General features: G+C 39.6%; 1 protein-coding gene across 1 annotated transcript; it reads right to left on the bottom strand.

The window, feature by feature from the left end:
• Positions 1 to 21: 21 nt before the first annotated feature.
• Positions 22 to 26942, bottom strand: LOC115377765 (myosin-binding protein C, fast-type-like). Its single transcript, XM_030077772.1, has 28 exons — positions 26874 to 26942; positions 19944 to 19961; positions 12736 to 12804; positions 12363 to 12511; positions 12131 to 12248; positions 11970 to 12018; positions 11194 to 11253; positions 10880 to 11049; positions 10471 to 10603; positions 9150 to 9274; positions 8860 to 8965; positions 8504 to 8673; positions 7407 to 7572; positions 7206 to 7312; positions 7077 to 7106; positions 6801 to 6943; positions 5626 to 5785; positions 5413 to 5517; positions 5047 to 5235; positions 4798 to 4932; positions 4492 to 4659; positions 3762 to 3850; positions 3112 to 3307; positions 2605 to 2744; positions 2284 to 2443; positions 927 to 1063; positions 504 to 690; positions 22 to 152 (listed from the first exon to the last, which is right to left on the bottom strand). The coding sequence occupies exons 1-28, from the start codon at positions 26890 to 26892 to the stop codon at positions 121 to 123; spliced, it is 3330 nt and encodes a 1109-aa protein (XP_029933632.1). The 5' UTR covers positions 26893 to 26942; the 3' UTR covers positions 22 to 120.

Below are 26942 nucleotides of genomic sequence, written 5' to 3'. Positions count from 1 at the left end.
GCCAACACGTAGTCAACACGAGTAAATTTTATTCAATGTTTTCCTGACACTGCATACATACTGACATTCATTGTTATTAATTTGGCTCATATCGTTTGACATTCCTTGCTGTTGATTTTCTTACTTCCCCTCCTTGCTGGGGTCTGTGGGAGCTGTGGGACGACAGGACAGAGAATTGTGTCAGGTTTTATTGAAGTAAATGTATTACTGACACTATACTTCAATATTCAGCATAGTGCGGTGCTAGAACACATTGAATGTCCTTCTTCAACAATTTTTAAAAATCTGGTTCTTTATGTTCAATGTATAAAAATCCGTATCAGCAACTACACAATCATCTGAATGTAGAACAATAACAGAGTGACACCTTGGCAAGAGACTGACAGTTTATTGTACTCATTATTCATCACTGCTGCTCCTTCCTCATCCCTCCCCTCTTTTCCACTCTCCCAACTCTCTCAGCTTCCCTCCCTCTCCTCCCTCGACCCCGTAACCCTCCTTACGTCTGATCTGGAGAACGCACTCCACTTCGGCCTGGCCCAGCTCGTTGACGGCCATGCAGGAGTACTTGCCCCCGTCAAAGGTGCTTGGCTTGCGGATGTTGAGGGTCAGCACCCCCTGGTTGTTCTGCATAATGTACTTGGGATCTCCGCCAATGATCATCTTGTTCTTCATCCAGATGATCTTAGGCTAAGATGGATAGGGCAAATTTGAAAGTTTGAAATGAGCGGTAGCAGTTTAGTGTTTTTTTTTATTATTATTATTTTTCAAACTTTTTTCATGCAAAATCTGTCCTGAATTGGCTGGTGCTAAAAACGTGCTGTTTAAAAAGAAAATGTGGGCAGATCTGTTCCAAAAGGCAAAACATGGCCAGTGTGTTTCCAGCCCCACACTGCACCTCAGCTTACACTGACATGCACGTGTACCTTGGGGAAGCCTCGGACGGAGCAGCTGATGGCGGTGCTGTAACCAGCCACCACAGACCTGTCAACCAGGGGTTGTGTGAACTTGGGCACACAGGTCGTATCCATCTCCTTGTAGGGTGCACGGTTGTGTACCAGGCCTAGAGCGGGGAGGAGGGGGAAGCCAAGGTTACTCAAACACCATAAATCAATGCCAAGAGGTTGGTCATTCCACACGACACGTGCAGCATATGATGAGTGTGACTAGCAGACTGGAGAACATGGTGTGTGTGTTGTTTGCTGTGTGTACTTTTCTACAGACAACAGAGATGGCGCATGCACATCCAAAGAGAGAAACTCAGGTGCCAGACAGACAACTCAGGTGACCAATCTTTCGATTATATATTGATCTAATAATTATTAAAATCTTGGGAGTTCTCTATATTTCATTGTGTGACTTTTCAGTCACTTTTTTAACTGTGGGTTTCAACGACTTTTCCATGATTTCTCCATAAATTTTGCTTAACTTCCACGAACTTAAGAAATTATATATAGTGTCCATTGTTATACTGTGAGTGTCAGTCTGTATTTCAAATGCTGTACATGCTTAAACAAATATGTCACAGTTATATAGGCCTACCTAGATTTTTTTTATTCCTGTCATTGAAACAATGATAATTACAAAACAATGATAATTACAAACCATGAAACAATGATAATGAGAACAATGATAATTACAAAACAATGATAATTACAAACCATGAAACAATGATAATGAGAACAATGATAATTACAAAAACAATGATAATTACAAACCAAAAAAGTCCATAGTATTTACTCACAGATGGTAAAATAAGCTGTTTTCAACTTTCTTCACCAGACTGAGACAACATTATAGAAATCTTAAAGTGCACCATCTGCTTTTTCCATTTGACAAGTGTTTAAAGAGTAAGTCAACACTAGCAGAAAACTTTTGCTGCCGTGCCCTCTAGGGGTTGAAACTTTCAGCCATGTTCTGCTTCTGGCCAAACTAAATCAGTGATGTAGCTGCACCTCTTTAAAGACTAACTAAGCCTTAAATCATTTAGGGCTTTTCAGGGAAGGTTGAACTCTGATGGTGAAAAGTAGGATGCCTAGTCTTTGGTGGCAGGTGATGTCACCACCCATAAAGTACAACAGATGGTGACATCATCACCTGAGGTTTGGGGTTTAGTTAGTCTTAGTTTTTGCTCTTTTAGTCAGATGTCCAAGACTTTCAATTTCTTGTTTTTTTTTTTTTTTTTTTTTTTTTTTAGAAAATTACTGATTGTCAAAACTTTTACAGGGCCTGCAGGGCCACACACACACACACACACACACACACACACATACACACACGCACCTGTCTTGGCAATAACAGCCGTGTCCTTGCTGAGGCCGGGGTCCTCACTCAGGCCACAGAGGTTTTCGCTGTAGACTCGGAACATGTACTCATTGCCCATGATCAGATCTGAAGCTGTGCAGTTTGTTCGTCTGTTGTGCTCATAAACGGTGAACCACTCCTGGAGGAAGAGAGAAAGTGAACACAATTGAAGACACTGAATAATACAGAGTACTGCAACAGTGTACATATAAGCATAAACAAAGCCTTAATCTCAAACTGGGCTTGATATGTGGTAATCTCAGCATAACTTTGAATTCTTCCTTCCCTCCCTCCTCTCACCTTGGTCTTCTTGTCTGCCTTCTGGATGGTGTAACCGGTAATGTCACAGTTGCCATTGTCCTTGGGAGGATCCCACTCCAGAGCTGCGTTGAAGCCCCAGACGTCTGTCACTCTCACCTTTATAGGAGGCCCAGGCTTCTCTGTTTGGGTAAAAAGAACAGTCTTTTCCAGTGCACCATTGAATGACACTGGTGTAAAATGGTGGGTCAAGTCAGAAGCACTAATGTTACATTGTCAACAAAATGATAACAAGAAGTAGGACCCAGAAATGCAGGCACATCACAAACAGCTGTTTTTTTTGTTTGTTTTTTTTTAAAACTGGTTAAGTCTTTAAGGTGTTTCTTCCTTCCAGGAAATACCACCACCACAGTTTTACCATGTTTACCATCTGCTGTTTGATAGATGCTTTTATCTAAATGCACCCCACTGTGTCATGAATGCCTGCATTTTATGCGATGAGTAGTCCCTGTCAGAACTGAGCTCTTAATCTTGGCAGCCTTTCCTCACCAACAATCCTTATTTCAATGGTAGCCCGGTCCTCCATGTTCTCAATCTGCAGAACCAGCTCATATTTTCCAGAATGGTCTCTCTCTGCAGAGCGGATGAAAAGGATGCTGTCCACATTGGAGTTACGGACACCGATCGTCTTGGTGTCAACAGGCTGGCCATCCTTGTACCATGTTGCAACAGGGCGTGGCTTACCCTATGAGACACAAAAAACGGAACAGAAATATGTTTCAAAAAGTGTAGAAAGAAATGACATCTACTTTCATAAAAATTATGGATGACTGACAACTGATGATGATTGATTAACTTATTTTTACCACGAGACGCAGCATTTTTTTTTTACAAGATAAAACACCCTGCCCTGCCCTCATAAAAGGCACAGCAGGTATTTTCCACCCAAATGTCTGCTTTACTGCTATGGTAGTTGCCAAACATAAACAACACTGTAAAATATACTGATGCAAAACAGCAGAGAAGAGGGATGCTACCCTAAAGTTAGAGTTTTCAAAGAGAGGTTCTCGCTAAAGTGGGATGGGGTAATGTAATGTATTGTAATGAAGGTTAACAGCTTATCATCAAGCTTTCATTAGTGGAGCAGACCCACAGCCACTGTACTTAGTCAGCAGCTGAGGACAGAGTTTGCCTCTAACCTGGAAGGGGATGACCAGGTTGATCTTCTCGCCCACTCTCCTGATGTATTTGGTTCTCAGCTCGCGAGGAAGTCGGATCTTGGGCAGCTCTAATGGAGGAGAGGGCAACTCATTAATATGGGAGATACAATGGATACTGTTCCGCTAATCCATCATCATGATCTAATCATCCTCTAATTCTACATGTATTATAGTTTGAGTTTTAAAGCCTCGCAAAAAGAACTGCCACTTCAGTGTATCTTAAATGGTGTGTCAGAAAGCATAAATAAGAATTTCAACCAATAAAACCTTCACAAAATGTTGAACAATCTTGCACTCATCATCTCATCCCATCAAATAAAAATGTGTTTCTCTTCCTAACTCATATCATATTGGTTGACACTTTAAAATGATTACTATGTCCTTCTCCAACATCTTGTAATAATGGGAAATACATGAAACCAGTCATTCTGATTCTGATAATGTATAGAAGATGGACAGGAGGTTTCTCCACCAGGACAATCCCCATAGTGTCAGACAAGATGTGAGCCACACAAAAGATAATAAATCACCTTTCAAACACTTTCCTTTAAGGGTCTAAAGCTTTTTGGCATCCACTGTCTGTGCTGTCTGATGCAGCAAACTCTACCAATATGACATCCATGTGCAATAAAGCCAACCATAAATTATTTTGGCAACAACGTTTGGCTCAAGTCTGCTTGCAGGTACACGGTACACCTGGATGACTCACCCATGATCTCGCGGATGGTGACGGGCTGCCCCAGTGTAGCAGGAGGACTGCGCCCGGCGATGTTTACAGCCACCACCCTGAAGTTGATCTTCTCCCCCACAGGGAGGCCACGCACCACGAAGCCCTGCCTCTCACACAGTTCCTTGTTTGCCACCACCCACTCAGTGTCTACAATGAAAGGACATGCAACAAATCACAGTGAGTGGGATTTAAGTCTTTCTTTCTTTCACATTCACTGTTCAGTGCATCGCATTGGGAGTGAAATGTTGTCTTAGCATTATAGTATTTTTTTTTTTTTTTTTTTACCTCCTTCCTTGCAGTATTCAATAACATATCCATCCAGGCCTCCAGCTCCTATCCTCTCAGGGGCAAGCCACTTCAGAGTGCATGTGCTGTCTGTCACATCATGCACCACCAGTCGAGTTGGCTCACTAGTTGGAGCTGAGGGTCAGAGAAGGAGTAAGAGAGGCATGATATCTACTAGGATGGTTGAGGGAACTTAATGCATAGAGGGAGGATGAGAATTTTTTTTACTTAGGTGACTGAGATACCCACCGATAGGCATGAAGGGTTTGGAGTTGAGGCTGGGCTGAGACAGACCGATGCTGTTGACAGCAAACACCCTCATCTCATAGAGCACGCCCTCAATCATCCTCTTAGCCTCATACGTGGTTGATTCATATACATCAAAGTTGAGCTTTGTCCATCTGGAGGAACCTTTCTTCTTCCTCTCCATGAGATAGCCTAAAGAGAGGATGAGAGGAAAGACAGAGTCAGTGTGAACATGGGAGGCAGGGAACTGTCTTTTTTTTTTTTTTTTTTTTTTTTTTTAATACTCACAGAATTCTTAAATAATAGGATTCCTCATACGTGAGTGTGCTTTATGAAGTTTAAAACACAGAGAAATAACTCATCCTTTACCCTTGATTGGTGCACCACCATCGAATGCGGGTGGCTCCCAGGTGATGGTGGCACAGTCCTCTCCCACTGAGGTGCACTTGACTTGCTCAGGGGGGTCAGGCACATCTGATACAAAGCAAACACATCGCAGCAGCAAAATTTAATACATGTTGAAACAATCTGAATGTGAAACAAGCTTTATGTTTTGTTTTACCAAAGAGAGTCTTTCCCTACCTACGATCTTTATAAACAGCACAGCCTTGTCCTCTCCAGCAGGGTTGGTGACACAGATGGTGTAGTTGCCCTCATCGTCCCTCTCTGCTCCCTCTATGACGAAGCAGCTCAAATCCTTTCTGGACTCCACCCTCACGCGCCCTGTGCTCTCTGTGATTGCCTAATAACAGGAAATCAGACTGACTCGTCAACATTTTTGTAGCTGCTCAAGTAATGCTGCTGCACTACATCTGTTGGTGCAGTTTAGGATTTCATCTTGAGGAAAAAACAATGTAAAGTAGAAGAGAAGAGTGCAGTAAAGTGCAGATCACACCAGGTTTATCTCCCCCTCTGCGATGCTCAGACTCAGTGACAAACCACCGCCTTTTTTGAAGAAGAAAAAATATGGAGGCACCGCCTGCGTATCTCCTTAAAAAAACAGCTGAGGAGTTACTGTAGCACTCAACTGCGGTATAAAACAGTTTTTTTAAAGGTTTTGAATCACCACAATCACAAGATATCCTTGATCATACAGTCATAACTGCACAAAAATATTAGGCTGATAGGCCCAGTAGTATGTAAGGTTGGCTGGGGACAGAGATACACACACACACGCACACAGCCAGAAAAAAACTGTGTTTTTCCTGCCATTATAAGAGTTTTTGCACAGCACCCAAGTTGACTGAAGAGGGAATATGGAGAAAAAGTCAGTGCAGTGCTAAAGCTAAAAAAATCTACTTAATAAAAATGTTTTGTCTGCCAGTCTGGGGACGCACAGCCTCTGCGCGTCCCCAGATTTTGTACAGACAGATTCTGTACAAATGTCTCCCTCTTGCACCAGTCAATTAAAAGCTGCTTGAGGAAAACAGAGAGATTCATGGAATGGTTGGACAAGGTTGGAAGAAATTTTGAAGTGTGGTTGCTGTAAAATACATCACAGGTGCATCAGCTGTGCACCAGCACAAGAATGTTACCTCAGACAGCAGCTTTGCCGAGTCTGCAATGATGCAAGATGCAGGCAGTTTTATTGCTGGCTTTTTGTCATTAGATTTGATTGAACATAATGAACATTTACTTCAATTTGTGGCATTATTTTTGTCTTGCAAATGCCACATGATGTTGATAGCACAAGGCTGTGTCTGTGCTCTACAACTGCATATATTTTTGAACTGTCCCTTTCTGTGCCGTATGCCTACTTGATCTCCTTTTGACCACACAACGGTGGGTGCCGGCTCCCCTGTGATCTCCACGTCCAGACGGAGCTTGTTACCCGCCACGACGATGATGGTGTTTTGGGAGACCATGTTGCCGGTGGTGTCCAAGTGGATCTTGGGAGGATCTTTTCATTGTACAGAGCATGAATGGAGAGAGACGGTACACAAGTCTCTTTAAGGATATCGGCTTGATTAGACATTAGAAAAAAAAATTGATTTAACTATTTTTTTGTGTGGAAGCATTTCACAGCCACCTACCTTGTCTAGGCACATAGTCGATCTTGATTTCTGTTTTGAGAGAAAAAAGATGTGTTAGCAATATCATGCAGGCTGATAATGATTAATTAATCCATGATGGTATCGTTACAATCATTCCATCTTTCTTACCCAAGAAGTTAAGTTTGGCAGAAAGTGACAGAGCATATCCATCAGGAATAAATGTGTAGTCTCCTGCATCTTCTGGCTTCACCTCATCAATAACCAGTCGATGCACCCTGAATCAAGCAAAGGAGAAGTTATGATGAAAATGAACGAAAACCGTATTTGTCATAACATGGAGATCTGGTTTCACAAATGTTCCATGTGCACCTTCCAATGTGAGACATCTTGATGCGGTTACTTGGCAGGACCTCCACGCCGTCTTTAAACCACTTCCCTGTCACCTTCTCGTCAGACACCTCACACTTGAACACGGCCTGATCTGTCGCCCTGACCGTCAGATCAGCAATGTCCTGCAACACCTCCAGCTCCTTCTCTAAATATGACATCAGAGGCCACAGGAGAAACCATCAGTCTCCAAAATCTCCATCTTAACAAATCATTTAATTTCCTATGCAGTGGTAAAATCTGATTTTTCCTAAAAAAAAAAAAAAAAAAAAATCTCCCAATGGAATGAGATTGTCCCTCTTGTTTCCAGTGAGGTTTCACTTGTTTAAGGCATTTTGCAGTGAACGAATATTAATTTGTTCAAACAAAGGAGGATAAGGCAGATTAGTATCAAGTAAATGACACTTGATTAAAAAAAAAAAGTCTGGAAAAAAGTTGATTAACTATTATAGAAAAGTGAGTTTTTTTATATCCAGATGGACGTTTTTTTTTCTTTTTACTTGATTTAAGAAAAACAAGATTTCAACACTAAATAAGAGACTATATGATTTATTAAAATTAAGGATTGTACACAATTTAGCATCACACTGTCAGTGGCATTAGGCCCTTGCAACTGCAACAGTTTGACTGCTTGGCTGCACCCACTCACTTAAACAACATAAACTTATTGCTATTATCATTTCTAGTAATTGTTATTATTGTGTATCACTTCCTTTTTTATTGCCTTGTATTTACTTTATCAATCTTTATTTTTTTTTCTCTGTAGTTTAGAGCAGAGGTGTATCAGAAGGGTGAGTACAGACTGAATCTAGGGTTTATTGTTGTGCCCTTCAAATGAAAAGCAAAACAAAAATCTGCCCCCCTCAGCCCTCTCAGACAGACAGACAGACACACACACACACACACACACACACAATTAAATTAACTGTAATTAAACCAAATCTTCTTTTCCTGTAACAAATTATGCAGCAGTGAAAATGTTTTGTAGCCTCCCAGTACACTCAAATACATCCATACAAAGTGAATTAAAAAAAAAACAAAAAAAAAAACATCTTTCTCAGCATGACGAGGTGCAGTACCTTCCACTTCCAGCTCTCCTTTGGTATGCCCTCCATTGGTCCAGGCATGGTACATTCCTATGTCCTCCAGGGTCGCCTCCTGGATGATGAGTGTGTGCTTCTTCCCATCTTTCTTAAAGCGATACTTTGTTGATTGTGCATCTCTATGAAGTTCTTGCTCCTCAAAGAACCTGAGAAAGCATAGGCAGCGAGCCATCAAATCAAATGTTTACACTAACAATACACAATAGTAATTATTTAGGGGTATGGCCACCAAACTTGTGGGAATTTTTGCTTCCTAGGAGGAGTAAAGCCATTCTCCAAAGTGGGTCCAAGTTTAACTGAGATAAAAATAAATAACTGGGATGTTTACTGACCACATGACGTGGGCGCCCTCCTCAGACACCTCAATCTCAAACTCCACTCTCTCTCCCACAACGACGTGGTAGTCATCCATCAGCTTGGTAATGGTCACAGGGGGCTCTGATGGGAACAGCAGGACATTAAAGTTTATAAATGTCCAACTTCCCTGCAACTAATTTATGCGTCTCACCATAGGAACGTTATGCTCGTGTCAGGAGGATTACAAATTGTCAGTAATTACAGCTCGTCTGTCATATCAGATGAGCGTTGTTGATGAATGGTCAAAGGAGAGGAGATGGTGTACCTTTGACAAACACCTCTGTGAAACACTTGTCCTCGCCGATCACACACTCGTATGCAGCGTCGTCAGCCAGGGTCGTCTTATTGATGGTGAGCGTCCTGATGTTGCCATTTGCCTCCATGACATACCTTGCAAAGTCACAAACAGATAAAAGGTCAAACGGAGAACCAACGTGTAACTTTCTCCGTCTGGTCACGGGTTTTAGTACAAAAGCCTTGAATATAATCAACATTTTTTCATGTATACTAAAAAAAATATGGATGAAATTGATCCCGATGGGCTTATCATTTGTAAGTATTGCAGTGACTGGTCCAAGACATAGAAACAAAACATCTATCTATCTTTCTATCTATCTATCTATCTAAAAACTGATGAATTTCTTATTGATATTGTTGGTTTTCTGTCTCTGACTCTCTGATTGTTTTTATTTTTGCTTTTGTTGTTGCATATTTGACAATTTTTGTTTTTCATTGGAGGATACTATTTTTGTTTCATATGTACAGTTATTTTACTTATGTACTGATCTTCACATTTGGCTTGTTTTAGTCTTTTTTGTGTTATTGATACAGTATGTTTAATTATTGCTTGTTTTTATTGTTAATGTTTGTGTATGGACCCCAGGAAGATTAGCGACCTCTTTCTGGAAGCTGATGGGGATCTAAATGAAGAATAAAGAATAAACAAATCTATATCTATCTAGATAAAGTTTTAATTTAGTTCATTTTAATTTTTAAACAGTTTGAACTTAAGTTTAATTTAATTCATTCATTCTGAAATATTCAGGTTTTGTCTAAGATCTATGGTCAAACCATACATGCACTGCAGGTGTCAGCCAGGCCATAGTAGTTCAAAGAACTACCTCACTATTATATAAAATAATAGCCGTAATAATAAGTAAGAAAAATCCTCAAATTATCCTCGTACTTATGGGCCATTAACTTCATATGAGCGAGGTCTTTGTCCAAGGGTTGTTCCTGCATGGAGCATATGATGTCTTGGCAGCATGACATGCTTGCTCCTCTGAAAGGCTAATTATGACCTCCTATAAATAAAAACTGCTGATGGCAGCGTCATTTGAAAATATGACGTTGTGGGACAGATAATTTTAGCGTGTTAAATTTAAAGCGCTGCCCAAGCCTGAGCAAGTCGTAGCTTGATGATGATCAAGATACAGGCCAATGCTACTGTCTAATCAAGCCAAAAAAAAAAAAAAAAAAAAAAGAAAAGAAAAGAAAAAAGAAAAAAAATTGGAGTGATGAAAAAAGATGCTAATTAACATGTGATCCATCAAGAGATCATGTGTTTTGTGCTTTTATGTGTTTACTTGGCTGAAGGTTTGATCTCCTGTCCATTTTTCAGCCACTTGACCTGGGCGTTGGGATCGACCACCTCACAGGTCAAAACGATCTTCTTTCCTTTCTCCACTGAGTAGCAGGATTCAAGCCTCTTCAGGAAAGCTGACGGGACAAGCAGACAGTCAGCAGTCATCGGAGTGGAGGTATTCACGACTGAACAAAAGCCGTCCCTCTCCTGCATCCTCTCTCACTTTCATGTCCTCTTCCCTCCTGCCTCTCTCACATCTTGGTGCTTTTCAACCCCTCCCTCCTCTGATGTGCTTCCTCTCCTCCTCCCCTGTGGTACTGTAAAATCTCACCTCCCTGTTCCGATCCCCGTTTCTCCCACTGATCCTCTACTTTGTCTCCTCCCTTCGTCTCTCGCCCAACCAGACTTACCCTCGCTGTGCTTCGGCTCCACAGCTTTCATCTTCTTCAGACGTTTCAGCATGCCCCTCAGGTCAGTGATGCCATACTCAAAGGCAATTTTCTCATACTCGCTGGGATGGGCACTTTTAAGAAGCTCCCACACGTCTATCTGTGGTTTCTCCTCTACAGGTTTCTTCTTCCTGTCAGTCAAGGAAAGGAGGTAATGTAATCCACAGGTAATGTCACAGAGAGGCGAGAAAGACTTTCCACATAGCAACAATCACACTGTGAGTGATTCATCGGTGCTTGATACTTTTGCAACTGAGCAAAAGTGAGTTTCTCACCTCTTAGTGGCTTTTAGCAAAGCGCTGAAATCCAGATCTCCCTCATCCTCTCCGGCATCCCTAGATGTGTATGCAACAGAAATGTAATGACTCATTCACCGCATCAATAAATCAATCATAGATTCTGCCAATTAAACTGCACGGATTGCTAAAAGAAATAAATAGAAGCGGTTGCTGGCTTTGGCCTGAAACAATATGAAATGCTTTGAAATTTTCAAATCATTCATTCTTTTTGTCACAACAAGAAGATCTAACATTTTGTTGATCTAACAGAATTTTATGAGTTGCAACTTTTGTTAATAAATAATGAGTGAGAAATTCTTTTGTCTGATATTTTCACATTTGAGAAGAAAATGTACAGTCTAACATCACTGCACATTTTAAGAATATACTGTAAATATATACAATTTTGGTCTGAAGTCCTGAATTGAACCATTTAGTGTAATTGTTGTTTTCTACCTTGAATCACCTTGAATCCAAAAAACATTCTTAATAAATCGAATCAGCCACAAGCGGATTGAGTTGAACAGAAGCGCTGTCAGATTCTAACCCCCAACACACAGTACAATAAAGTACAATCTCAACAAAATCAGGTATATTGTCTGTTCATGACACAACACTAAATTCTCCAAACACTGATATCACAGCTCACTTTTCAAAAATATGGGCTTAAAAACATCCTGAACTGTATATGTTTGCACTTTCAGCCACACAGACAGGCACACACTCACACACACCACTGAGACAAACTGAAACACAACCCCCAATGCACTTACGCTCTCTTGAAGGCAGACAAAATATCCTCATGCTCCTCCTGCTGTGCAGCTGAAACCAGAGAAGTTGCAGAGAACGCACATTAAGGCCGGATCGCTTCAAAACAACAGCTCATTTGGAAACCTGAAGCTGTGCCAGCAGGCCAGTGTCTGCTTTCACTCACTCTCAACAGAGATCTCAAAGGTGCTGCTGTCACACTTGTCTTTGGCTGTCACCTCGCACCTGTATCCCCCAGCATCACCAGGGACCACTTTGATGATCTTCATTTCATAAGTGTAGATCTAAAGGGAAGATTAGTTGGAAAGGGAAAGGGTCAGGGTCACTCGGTGTGTAAGATGTCAAACATGTCTCTCTTGTGGATGCATGCAGACACACATCCACGACATTGCACATACCTTGGTATTTCTGTCATAGGTTTCTTTGAACTGCAGATGCTTCCCGGCCTTGCTGCCAAGGTCAAGCCACTTGCCCTTCAGCCATTTCATGGTGGGCTTCCTTGTCAGGGTGCTTGAGTCAACCTTGGCAACGAAAGTGACATCCGTCCCTGCCGTTCACAATAAACAAGCAAACAAGATGAACTACATGTCCAACTCTAATCATGTAATTAGGCTTTACAGTAGTTATCAATCTATCTGTCTACTTACGCTGTAAAAAATCACCACTAAGACAAGTCATTTAGTCTAAAAAATATCTCATTATTTTTTTTTTCTTCATAGAAAAGAAAAACAAATGTTTATCTATCTGTGTGTCCAGATTTGCATGTCAAACCTGTGATGGCGACTACACTATCTGGGGGCTTCTCCACAAAGAGCCCAGTGAGCTCAGTATTCCCCGTCCCTGAAAGTATGGGAAAAAAAAAAATCATAGTTTACACATTCTGAGGGCTTGATTTCGAAGGATTAATCTAACTCCACATTCAGGTCAAAGCTCACGTAAAAGAACCTGCAAATGACCTCAGCATCATCACTGTGAACAACAAACCAAAATGCAAAAGGACAAGACAAAATATTCAGGCATTTTTTTTTTTTTTTTTTTTTTTTTACAAGCAGATGTGAAGGATGTATTTGCTCCTGAGACGCTGGTGGTGTGCACACAGACAGATACAGCAAGTTTAACTGCAAAGACTCTTACAAAACAAACACAGTGTCGTTATCAAATACCAGGATGAAAAGCCAAACTGCAATCTCCAACAGTTCTAGAGACACGATGTGAACAGGGTCAACATTAACATGTAATCTTGCTCCTCCAGCAGCTGTAGCTTCACGTGCCTCCGCAGTTTCTTGTCGTGATGAACAAATGTTAAACTAAATCATGTAATATTAGCTTTAGTCAACACTATATCAGAGCTATTACAGCTGACAGATCACATTTCAGCTCTCCCGTTGGAATTGCAATTGTTGCATACCAATGTTGCATAGCATTATACTGTATAGAACTGCATGTAAATTAATGCATATGTATCTCTTAAAATAGCAGCTTTCCCGAAACATGTAAACTGTCTTCATACCCTTTAGTGATATCATCCTCTTATGGCATCTACTCAAATTCTCATCAGTGACCTCTAGTGTTGCTTTTTGGTAAAAACACCCTGTATCCACACACTGTTTCAACACAGAAAGTTAATAAATAAGACAATATCTTTTACCATTAACATAAATGAGGAAGCAGCTTTAAGAACATAGTATTGCTTCACAATCATTGTGCAAGAATAGAAGTGAGTTTTCTGCTCCAGAAGTGTTACAGGTTAATACAATAACATTATTTGGGTCTAAGAGCGGAAAAAGAAACACCACTTTTACACAAAATCAATGTCATTGTTCAGTGTTATTGATTGCCAGTGGAACAATGATGTGGTTTCTCTCCTCCTGACATCAAAGATAATATTGCACTCCTCTAGTTTTCAACAATACACCAGAACTGTTCATATTCATGGGGTAACTGATATGTCCAAAATCCTAAAATAACATGCCTGTCTTGGAGTTTATTTTTACTCTGAAAATGTTACAGAGAATAACATCATTGCACTGACACAGATATCTATGAGGTTTTGACAATGACTTCACAATACTTCATCTCTCGATCAAATGCTCCATGTTCTCAGCTCAAAACATAAGCAGTGACATGTAAGGAGAGCGGTGTGGAGTTGCCATATCATTAGGCAAGTGAATGTTCCAGTGATATATAAGCGTAGCAGTAAAGTATCATTCCCAAGGAGGAGGAGGTAACCCATAATGTGCCAATGAAATGTCTGTCAAGTATAAAACTTCCACCGAATGCACCTGTCAATTTCCATACATCACCACTCAACATTACAGCTGTACAGTAGCTCAAGCTTAAACTATAGTCATGATGTAGCCATCAGAGTACACATCTATATACATTGTGGTTTCATATCTCTGAGAATTACTGTGCCTAAAAGACTTAATTTGTAAATTATTTGAACATAAAAAGAAAAAAAAAATCAGATCTTCAATGCACAGACAATCAACTGTTCAGAAATAAAACATAATCACTCAGGACAGCATTTGAACTTTTGAATCAACTCCATACAACATATAGAAAGTTTACAAATTGCATTTCATATCACTGCATCCCCATGCGATTGATAATCAGAGTCCTGGGCTTTCAGCACACCCTTACCTTCCTCTGCAGGGTTTACCTCAGCTGACAAAAATAAGTTCCCTTATTTAACATATGGAAGTATAACACTTGTCTGTTATACTGTACCATAAGCCAAAATGAACACATGAGGTAAAACAAGGCAAGCGAGGAATCATTATAGAATTATTATTATTATTCTGTAGGATTATTACATGATTACGGCACGCAGTGTAATGCATGGGGTTTTTATTTATTATAGATGAAAGATCATAACTGTTATCAATCAAAATACAAAGTAATCACATTTGTTGATTACTACATTTTTAATCACCAGACTTGGGACACATTATTATGTGAAATTGCTTTGATTACTTCTGTTGGACAGATCTTGCCAGGCAGCGCTTGTCACAAAGGAGCCAATTAGTTTACCCCATACAGAGCATGTGAATCCCATCCATCCTGCACTCCAGGCAGCCTCAAAACCATTGAAGTAGGACTTAAATGGCATTTTGTTTATCATTACTTTTTAAAAGCTTCATTTACATTTTGTATCAAAGCAGATTTTTTTCACTCTACATTTTCTACTCTAATAATCCCTTTAAGATACCATAGGAGTGATACACAAGTTTGCAAGACATTCGAAAAAATGGCCTTTCATTGCTGGGATTAGTTTCTCAAGAAAACAGCAACAGTATCCCGTTGAAATTCATTAGCAATGCTGCTGCATGTCTCTCTCCATGCCCTAAAAGAGTCTGCAGTTGGCCACGTTATGATAAGCAATCCCCCTACACAGAACACAACACCCCCATGGGTATGGCTTTAAATGGCCTTGCAATGTTAAGCACTTCCCACACACTGCACAGAAATCCCACTCTAATAGACCCGCTGACTGCAAACTCAGCGTGGGGCAATAACCAAGCTGGAGTCAGGACTAGGGACTGATCAAAATATGGTAGGCAACAAAAATCAAAACAAAGTTTAAGTGATCACTGTGGTGGATCAGGGAGCGCTTCATCCTGTACACCACAGGGTATGTTATTATTATTATTATTATTATTATTATTTTATTTTTTATTTTTTAATGTGTTTTCCATCCCTCAGTAACAAAAACAGTATCAACAAGACTGGGTGGAACATCCCAAAGAAGCTAAGGGCCGAGAACATCAAAGAAGAGCAGGAAAGAATTTAGATTTGATGATGTTTCGAATACTAGAGTATTAGATGATCGTCTGGAATTCTTGACAATGTGACATTTTAGTGACAGTGGATCTGTAGGATAGGCGATTAGTTTTGAATGCCCCTTTTTACAAACAACTGGGGGATTTGCATTTTGGGTTTTACAGTATATATGAGTTTCTGAGTCTGCCCTTTGGTCTGGCCCAAGCTCCACAGACATTTTCTGAGTGTGAGTTGACAGTAATGCCACTCAACAAGAAATACTATGTTTTTTTTTTTTGTTTTTTTTTTGGAGGTTGGTTTCTGGAGCACAGAAATTCCACACTGGTTGTGATATACACCCAAACACTAACATAGCACTGGAAGGCCTTTGGGGTTCAGATAAGAGAGGAGACACAGTCCTGCATACCTGTGCAGGGTTGAACCTTCAAGTTTGACTGGGTAACTTTGACTTTTTGGGCTACTGCAGCTCACTTGAGAGCTTCTCACAGTTTCCTCATGTTGAGTTAGAAGGAAAACTGTAAGTGTCATTAAGTCAGAGGTTACTTGGTATGTTAGCAGCAGCAGCTGCCATTTTTGCTCTAGGGCAGCTACACACTAACCACAGCTGTGTTTCCACTCTCATTGTTTTAAATGCCAGAGGGGCAAAAGCGAAAGAGAGCTGGTATCACAGAAGTGGGCAAAGACTTTCCTATATAAAAAAAAAAAAAAAAAAAAAAAAAAAAAAATCCTGTTACTTGAAGGATTACAATGAGAAAGATATGTCAATGTCATGTCAATGCTATATCAACCAAATGCAGAGATATAGCTCAGAACAGTGAGTGAGACAAAGCCTCAGTCAAAAGTGAATGTTATGCAGCTTATGCCAATTTATATTGGACTAAATGTGGCAAATGAAGAGTCTGTAATCACACTCTCTAGTCTCTGTTCCTTTAGAAACATGTGAATGCACTGTACCCAGTCTGGGCATCACATGTCAACCATACTGAAGACTTTAGGCCACTCAAGCCAGCTTCTCGTGGGCTCTCTGACGCAGCCTGAGGCGAGCTGTAGGCCAGAGGTGTGGCTTATTCAGTTGAGGATACTACCAGAATGTAGCAAGCCTCCTCAGCTGGACTGCTGGTTAATGAGCGCTTTTGAAAGGGGGGTTATGTAGATGATGCGAGTGCTATGGCAAGCAGGACTTCCTTGCATACATATTAGATATCACAAGTTAAGTTGTGTTCACAGAGGAAGCCTTGCATGTTGCCAGTTTGAATTTGGTCTGACGGCTTGTTGAGTATGAAAGTTTAAGGCCTTTGTGATTACCGTCCCTCTTTGGTTACACTGAGAGAATGACTGGAGGAGAGCCGCAATTCTATTTCAGCAATATCACCGCCAGTAGAACTGTGTTACGTTCATAACCCAGTGATGTTTTGTTTTCAAGATGCTGCTCAGCCAGAAAAGAGCTACCGAAAAAATTTCAATTGTTGAACATCCTATTTATCAAAGAGGTTGAAAGTCAGTTGAATAACTGCATTTTTCCATGCTTTACTCTCAGTCCAAATTTAAGTAATCAAAACAATTTCTTAAAAAAAAAAAAAAAATGAACACTTGAAGGTCCACTGAACACTATATATTATGTGACATCCTGACCAGCACACAATACCAGAATTATACTTGAAACGTGAAATATGTTAAAGACACGCAGACCATGCTCTTGGAGGGGGAAAAACATAAATTGTCCAATAGTGCGGTTGCTGTTTCTCTTACCATCCCATTCAGCTTCTGATTCTGCGAACAAGGAAGCAAACTTGACTGATAAAAGTAGCTAGGAAGCATACACTTGACGATGTACAGTATGATAGTGCCAGTAGAAACAAGTAAAGTGTAATAAACATCCCAGTACATGGACGAGGAGAAATCAGAAAAATCATGCAGCACCACATTTGATTTAAAAATTTAAAAAAAAAAAAAAAAAAAAAAAAAAAAAAAATCCATAGAAACCAAATCCACCTTACGATCACCGGGTTGAACAGCGCACTATTGCATGCCAAACATAAAAAGACAAGATATATAAAACATGTAGAAACCACACTTGGGCATACAGTATATTGTTATATACTGTAAGTGGAAATACAACAGTAAATAAAACAAACAAGTTGCACATACTTTAAAAATCACCCACGGTTTAGTTGAAAAATAAATTATAGTCTATGTCTATCAGATTAATAACTAGCACATAAAGGCATTCAAATGTGAAATGGTGTATCTATGTTTCATAACAATGTTAGCAGTCAGATGATGCTGACAGAGAATATTTATTCATAAACACTGGATACAAGACTTGCATAGTGTAAAAACAAATGCTACCATAATGCAGAGTACCTGAAACAAACTTGAGAAACTCCATGCACCTACTTTTCACACAGTCTACCACATGTATGTACTCATATCTGTGAATACATTACATAGATGCATTATAGAGACAGATACATTAAATCAGTACATTCAACATCCTGTGTAGCGCTCCGCCTTACCTCCATCTGCTGGTAGTGCATCTATAGAAAATGAATGAAAATGAGCTTGAATGCCATTATACTGAAAAAAAAAAAAATACTCTCTGTGTATTGAATGTGTTATATGTGTTATAATTAATATACTGGACGAGTCAGTTTACAGTCCCTGACACTAAGAGGCCCCTTACCTTCTGGCAGCAGTTCTGCTGAGCAAATGAATGTGAATATTATTGTTATTATTGACTGAATGTAGAAATGTGACGTGACTGCGACAACATTCAACTCGGGAGCGCCACGAGGACAAAACATTAATCAAAATGCAAAGATAGCAGAACGCATACAGACGCTCCCTCACGCTTAAACATGCCTGCACAGTAAAATGTAAACTCACATCATTTTACGACAAAGTAAACACAGATTTGTAAACTGCATCCACATTTCAACAGGTGTTCACAGACAAAAGTCCACACGGATGCCTGACATCAGCTCACATTGTTGTTTTATACAGACAGATGTTTCCTTACAGTCCACAACTGTACATGCTACAGTCTCTTCAACAACAACAACAGCATCAACAACAACAAGAGAACGGGAATGATGTCAATTCACGTTAGTGCCTTCATCAACAGGCAACAGCAACATGGAAAGGCTTCATGTGCTGCTGTGATGTGCAGACAGGCTCACTGCAAAAATATCACCCTACAAGTTATTCTTGTCAATACAGTTGATAAATCTAATGGGATTAACAAAACTCTTACCCTCCTCTGCAAGTGCTGCTTCAGCTAAAATGAGTGAAGCAAACTATAAACTCCCATACAGAAATGCATACAGTACACACTGAATCAAAGTGACATAGTAGCCTCTTATTTAGCCTTTAGCATTATCCTCTTCAGTGGCTTTATGTTGTGTCATATAAAATTAATGACTTATTCTCTTCTTTAAATGCACCCTTACAGCAAATACTCAACAGATCATCAGTATCAACACCACTTGTTCCAGATTATTTAGACAAATCTCCTGATTGATTAGTTCAAATTCATTTTTCAACACTCAGATCAACTCAAACACACTCATTGACACATATATTAACCATATGAATGCACTGAATCACACCAAGTCATTTTCCCTCACCCTCTTCGGCTGGCACTTCCGCGGCTAAAATTAGTGGATATTTATTAGAAACAGAAAATGAAAAACAATATCATGATAGCCTGATGGAAATATGTATTTTCAAACTCGCTTCAACAGCTGAGCAAATACGTGTCGTAAGTGTGAAGCACATAAAATCCAGTCTAGTATTACATAGCCACACTCAAACATAGACGCCACATCACACTAACTATTTTCCCAGTGCTCCCTCTGGCTGTTGTTACTGAACATCAGTGAAAGCCAGCTGAGAGAATGGCTTCAGTAAACAACTAACGAGAGCACCGGTGAGAATGCTTCTGTACAACATATAGCATGCTGACGTAAAGGGCTTGACGTAAACTGCCATCTTCAGAGAAAAATAAAGTTCATGAAGAAAAATTGGTGCATGCCGATTACACACCCTCAGAGGACACAGCCTATTCTGCATGACATAGCCAGTTGACACAGATATGTGAACAAACGTGAAAATGTGAGAGCTATAATCAAGTCACCATGTGATAATGTACAGCACACAAAAGGTCAGCAGGCCGCTGCTGCAGGGAGATGACTTACCCTCCCCCTCCGGTTTTGCTGAAAAATAGAAAAAGAGGGGAAAAAAAGACAATTAGAGACATACAGTCCATTAGACATATAATTGTATGTGACTCGACATACCACTGTGACTCCATACTGCTTCTGACAGCATGTGTCTTTGCATCTGTAGATAATGTCTGATGATTCACTTCCATGCTTACTTGTGTGGTAATTAAAGGGCTTCCAAACCATTTATTTATTAATGCATTCATTTTTATTTTATTTTATTTTATTTCATTTTATTTTATTTTATTTGTAGGGGACCATGTACAGTGTTAAACATAAGCGTTACCAACTGATGTATTCTTGAGGTAGCTTATGGCTAATTTTCATTTGCAGGTCACAAGTAAAACATACCACAGCACAGAACAAATGTATGTTCGTCAAATTAAGAGCCACATCATTTGCGTACATGGGAAGACCATGAAGGTGTGTTGAGACCAAACGCGAAGTGACTTTATAATGCGGCGTGATTACATGCAAAGTCAATACAAAAATGTGAATAGATGCGAATTTGCAGCAGGCAGTGCAAATGTTGCGAATTTCCTTGTCGCGAATTACATGAACATGCAAAATTTGCATCATTCGCATATTCGCATCAGTTGAATTTTTTCAAAATTTGCATCTGTATTCACGCAAATGCATGATGCTTCACATTTGGTCTAAACACTCCTTGAGAAGGTTTTAACTATAAGTATTTGTCCAATTGCTCACAAAGAATGCCAACTGCCAAAATGCAGTGAAGTAAAAAGGTATAGACAATCAATTTCTTATTTCAATTTCTTATAGAGGATGTTACAAAAATGCACAAAGTCCCATGATGGAAGCCAAGCCAAACCATCTAAGGTTTTATGAACAAGGCACAAATTTGAATATACTCTACAATTCTCAAAGCTCAGTAAGTTGTATTTCTTCAGTGTCCCACAGTGATGATATGACATCATCTTTTCATGCACACATTACACTTTTGGTTATGTAAAGATTCTGATGGTTTTACAGCTGTTTCTCCAGCCTGCCCCCTACATGTAATGCAATAGGACATAAAGGAAAGGATCCTGCTTTAATATCTTGGCCACATCTACAGAGAGACAGTTTATAATGTGTCTAACGTTTGCCAAGTTGTACTTTATGTGCCATTAGCTGAAAATTTCCACAAAAAATTGGAGCTCATGCCGCTTCTGTTCTCTTTTTCCGCCTTTCTGTTTTTATGATGTTTATTTAGCTGTTTGCCTGCAACAGATGGTCTTAATACGAATAGGTTATTTCAGGTATGTTTACTTAAGAGTGTATCTGATTTCATAGTGCAGCTAGTTATCTTGGACCATAAATTTAAAATGCAACCTCCCAAGTAAGACGACTTTAATACGCACTTTAAACTGGCCACCCTTTGAATTTGAATCAGGCTACATAATCCATGGCACATACTGTATTCCTTGAATCTGATAGCGCACCCTAAATTTCAGCAACCTCAGGATCATTTTATCACCCAGAGATGGACCAGGCTATCTTCGTTGGTTGCCAAGACTCATTGCTTTGGGCAAAAGGTCTCAGTTTGCTATGCAGGAGTGTGGAGCACTGTCAGGGTATTTGTTGAGCCCTAAATCTGGTTAAAGAAAATTCTTATCGGAAATAGATGCATATTAAATCCCCAACTGCCCAAGTGTCTCTCAGGGGTTGACTGCATTACTGCAATGGCTGGAAAAGGCCAAGCATGGTGTCTTATGACCCTTCTGAAGTCAGGCCAGTTTTCTTGAGTTGCCCACCGCCTCCTTGAATAGTTCAATATGACCTCTACTTTACTGGTTTGTGGTGATTATATATCTGGAATAGCTTTGTATTTTTTGATTGTTACAGAATTTATAAAATTGAGTAAAGCTGGCTGTCTATTCTAAAAATTCTGAATTTTCTGACAATACACATAATTTACTAAAATTCCTTGTTTTGTCTGGGTTCAGTGGGGGGTCATCAGGGCCGTTAGCTCAAGTGATATTTAGCATTTAAATTATAGGATGTGATGCAACCACCCTTAGATTTTTATTGCATTGCTGTATTTTTCCCATATGATTAGGGACATAGTTAACACTATGTCCCTAATTTAGTCCCATTATCGTATAATTACAAATATTACAGTATCCTGTAAAATGAGAGTATTTTCTGACATACCAAGCAGTTTGCCTCTTGCGCACACACTAACACTCTGGTGGAAACACTCCTCGCTGCCTGTCACAGGACATAACACTGTGCTGAGTGTAAATTTGTATCAGCATGTGCTAAGTCATATCAGCTTTGCTTGGGAATGTTGAATTTTGAAAATTCAGTAAGTTCACAGTGAACTTCTGACCTGTTGTTCGCCGCCGTTTGAACACTTTCTTGTCTTATTTGTGGTTTTCCATGTGTCATGGCACATTTTTGTTGTTGTGGGTAGATGTGTAACTGATGTAGTTTGGCAAGATATGATTCTTAATATCTTGTCTGGATGTGATTTGCTCTGAGACTACAGGAGAGCCAACTACAACATGAAAACACAATCTATTTATTTATTGCTATATAGACCTTTGGTCTTGTTTATTTTAGTTTACTTTTGAATGTAATAGATCATTACTTTATTGTCTTTTATTAACACCTCAGGGTTTCAGTGAGACATTTGTCTACCTGTCCGTACTTAACTCTGGCGAAGTTTTCCGGTATTGACAGCTTAATTTACTACATGTTTTAATGTGGCGGACATAAAGGCAGGTGTTGAGTTACCTGACCTTGTCATACCTCAGCGAATCATTGGATCACTCTTGACAGCATGCAACAACATTGACAAAGATGTCTTGACATCATATTTGTTTATACACAGTGCTTGTTGAGTGGCCTTTCACCCACATTTATTAGACTATAGGTAATCTTGATGTTAGTCTTAATATGATAGCAATCACGGCAGAGTGTTTGAAAAGTAACTTTTTGCTGCAACTAACCCACCTGCTTCAAGTGTTAAAAATGATTTGCAACCCAGGCAGGAATTTTTAATTCCTATAAGATCAAAGTGGCATTATGGTTGTTATTAGCATAAAGTATTCAACTGGAAGGAATAGTGGTCGTAAATTAGCTGGTTAATATACATGCCAACTGAATGCAATTATGTAAAAACAGGTGTCACTTCTCATGGACGTATATTGTTGCGCTATTCAGCAACTTTACAAGAAAACTATCTGACAAAGTGGTGATGTCATGAGCCCCAATTAGCAGAATGATGAAGCAGAAAGCCCATTATATATCCACACTGTATATCATTTCAGCTCTGCACAGAGAGGCTGATATGCTTAGCTGTGGACATGCTATATTTAGTGGTCAGCATGTGTCCAGCACTAATGTAATGTGACCATACACAGCTACCAGAATGACTTTTATGGCTATGTTTGGTGGAATAATCCAGCCTCTCGGTAAATCAGTTGTTTTTGACATGACAGTCTTGGTGATAGGATTTACTTTGGGAACAATAGTCCTCTTCCTAGAGGTCTGCTTCCTTGAGAAAATATGTCACACTTGGTATTGATAAAGGAGGTGGTGATGGAGTGGCTGTCATCAGGAGTTTTTGTCATATACATAAGGCAGAAGAAGTGGACAATAAAGATTAAGTGAGGTCAGACCCTCATCCATATGTGGCAGAAAAAAAAAATTAGTGCAGTTTTAAAAAGGAACAAAGAACGCATTTCCTTTCCCTGTATTTATATCCCGCAATAAGCAAATGCTTTTGGGGGGCTAGCACGGGATAGGAACCTCAGAGAGCGGTTTCACTTTAATGTCGCCTCATAATGTTTCATCAGGTTGCAATGATGAAAGGAATTATGACCATGAATCATGCCGCTGCTTCCATCCACCTTCTCCCCTCACACAACCCGACTAGTAAACTGTCGTGTTTGATTGAATACACTGGAACTAAATCCATGGGGAAGGGCACTGCGGGCCTGCTGACTGGAGAGTTAGGGAACTCTCTGGAAAAACAGTGACAGATTACATAATGATTTATCTCAGTTAAAATAGTAAACCGGTTACACGTAAACCTGATATCCTAGGGCGTGTGATATACTTTGGACTTATGAAGGAAAAAAAAGACGAAGTGGAAAAGGTTATGGGTTATGGCAGATTATTTTTAGCAGTTAGTGGGGGGCAGGATCTCCGGCGTTAGTTAAAAGAAGGAAATGAAGCGTGAGGCATGGCTGTTGGCTGAAGGACTACAAAACACTATTTGTCATCTCATCTTGAGTACAAACAGGGCAATAATTCACATGTGGTAAAACAAGAAAACTGATTACACAAAAGTCCCAGGGTGGAACATCTTGCTGCTCTTGTTTAGTAGACTAGTATTTTACAAAACACATAATCCATTGTTCCTGATTACTTTATGATCCACCATTTCTTTCCATTAAATATAATATTTAATCTTTTCCATGAACTTGAAGCACTGTTGGTTATAAACTGGAAAGGAATTGGTTATTTAAGCCCTGCAGTCAAACGGTAGCTGTGGAATTAGACTTGGACTAAGAGAGTGGTGGGGGTGCAGACATATAGTAAGCAATATTGAACCATAGCCATATTGCATGGAAAAACTCCCGAGCTGTATTTGGCAAATTAAAGTGGCACCTGGTTATGTTTCTAGGACAAAAATAAAAAGGGACAGGCTTGCACATTTAAAAGGATGAATACGGCGAGATGAAAAGGTGAGCAAAGATCAGAATTAGAGTATACAATATCATATAGTAATATAATACTATAGATACATACTATCCAGTGCAATTTCAAAGCATAGCTGGGTAAATCAAGGTTGCGGTGTGATGTAGGGGTTTGAGAGGCCAGACCACCTTTGCAGTGATGTGACCTTGATCAGCAGTGCCTCATGCTCTCACGCTCTCACATTCACATTCTCATTCTACTGCTGTCTCTCCGTCCGTTATCTTAGGTTACTGTCAGTGCAGTGATTTAGAGCCGCACTTTGTCAACGGGGTTAAGATGGAGGACAGATGGCTCATCAGGAAGGAGGGAAGACAATAAACATTTTACTACCGACGATCCTTCACCTTAGAATGACAAAGTGTTAGCACAGGATCCCTGCTACAAACTTTTGCGTTGATAAGTTTTGCCGAGGTATTGTTTATTCTTCTCTTGGTATAGATCCTATTTATCTATCCATCTAGCTAAATCTCAAGAGTTAATCAATTATAAGCCCTTTCAGGTACCGTCATCATTAATGATATGACAATGAGTTGAGATTGGTTTGAAAAACATGGCCTTCAGACATTATTATGTTATAACAGTAAAAATGCTAATTGTGTCACAAACTCAGATTATACATCCTATGTGATGTCAAGTGATGGAGTAGCCACTGGATTGGGTCTTGTTTAGCCCACGACCAGTGATTTCTGTTTTTCATAGATGACTTATCTTTGAAAATACATTTTGAATACTTTTGTTTTGAAGAAGACAGTCAAGACAGGTTTCATTCAGGTCTCATTGTCAGGTAAAAATACAAATAAATAATAAATACTGCATGAATGACTACAATTTTTCAGTATGTAAAGTGTCTTTTACAACTTGCAAACATACTGTAGTAAGCTCGCCTAAATCTGGCAAAACGTGCATGTTAAGTTGCCAGCATGAGTTGCCAGTTCAGACAACAAAGTGAACTTTCCTGGACTGATGTCATTTGGCTATTTGATCCCAGTGATGTCACACCAGGAGTCTGCTGTCCTCACATATGATTATTTACAACCTTTCAAGTACCTCTGTATTTCTACTGACAGACTGGAACAGGTCGGCAAGTCAATATGATGCCTGTTTTAATGACACCTCTTCAATATGACCACTAACTTAGAATAGAATAGAATAGAACACATCTTTATTGTCCATAAATGGAAATTTGTAAGCTGTTAGGAAACTGATGAGAAGCTTTTCACTCACATCTTCATTGCTATTCTAAGGTTTTGGCTCTTTTTTGTTCCAACATTATTTTGAGATCAGTTCTTATTGTGGTAAATTATGTATATTAGTGTAGATATTTTGTTTAGAGAATTTCTTTCTATCCTATTCATTGTGTTAAGAATCACTGTTGTATGAAGAGCACAAGTTCTCCCAATTGAAAAACTGTGCGTCTGTTCAGATGTCTGTAAAACCAAACTGAGCACAGTACTTGTGCTCCCTTACATCTGTCACAGAGCCTCTCGAGCTCCTCAGAGTTCATTGTCTCCACTTGGGCAGCAGTATACCTTTGCTGTAAATAACTAGGTCACATCGCCGTTTACTTGCCAAGACTGACAGAGTTGTGAGTTTTAGCCCCCTGAAGCTCATTACTGCTCCCTAGCCAAACTCCCACTTGAACATCAAACTGATCCACTTCCATCCCGACTTTTACCATCTGTTCATGTTTCTATCTTCTGCCATAACATACAGTAGGTGTCATACTTTTCCCCAGTTACCCCTGGTGCTCTTGTTTCTTCTACAAAACTAAATACATTTTTCCTCATCAGCTCGTCTCCAAAGGCAGCATATGTTTTCCTTGTAATCAGTGAACATTAACATGACGTGAATCTTTTTATCAACAGATGATTTTATTTTTTCTCCAATTTCCAACTGTTTGTTTGGCATATTTGTTCTGCCAAATATGATACTTTTAATCATCATAAGATATACATCTATTTGCTAACTTGGCATTGATAAATTAAAATCTTTTTAAAGGCTTTCTTCCTCTTTAGATATTAATAGATAGATATTAATACCTGCCATTCCTGAATATTTAGCACTGTACACACTGCAAGTTACCTATATATCTTTCTGTCACAACTAGTTTCAAGCATCAGCCTTGCCTTTGAAATCCTGTCTTCAGACTGATCAAAATAAATTATCCTGTCCCAAAAAACATCTGCATACCTGCAGGAGCCTCAGGCATGGTTATTCCAGTGTCTTCTGCTTTTTGCGGCTTGAAGACTGAGGGGTTGC

Source organism: Myripristis murdjan, chromosome 19 (assembly GCF_902150065.1).
Source record: "Myripristis murdjan chromosome 19, fMyrMur1.1, whole genome shotgun sequence".
NCBI lineage: Eukaryota > Metazoa > Chordata > Actinopteri > Holocentriformes > Holocentridae > Myripristis > Myripristis murdjan.
This window is presented reverse-complemented; position numbering and strand designations above follow the sequence as displayed.

Excerpts from the sequence above, each read along its gene's own strand:
- LOC115377765 (XM_030077772.1), bottom strand. Across the intron at positions 11,254-11,969 it reads TTGTCTGCCTTCAAGAGAGC|GGATGCCGGAGAGGATGAGG; the intron begins GTAAGTGCATTG and ends ATACACATCTAG. Across the intron at positions 10,604-10,879 it reads GGAGCCGAAGCACAGCGAGG|CTTTCCTGAAGAGGCTTGAA; the intron begins GTAAGTCTGGTT and ends TTGTCCCGTCAG.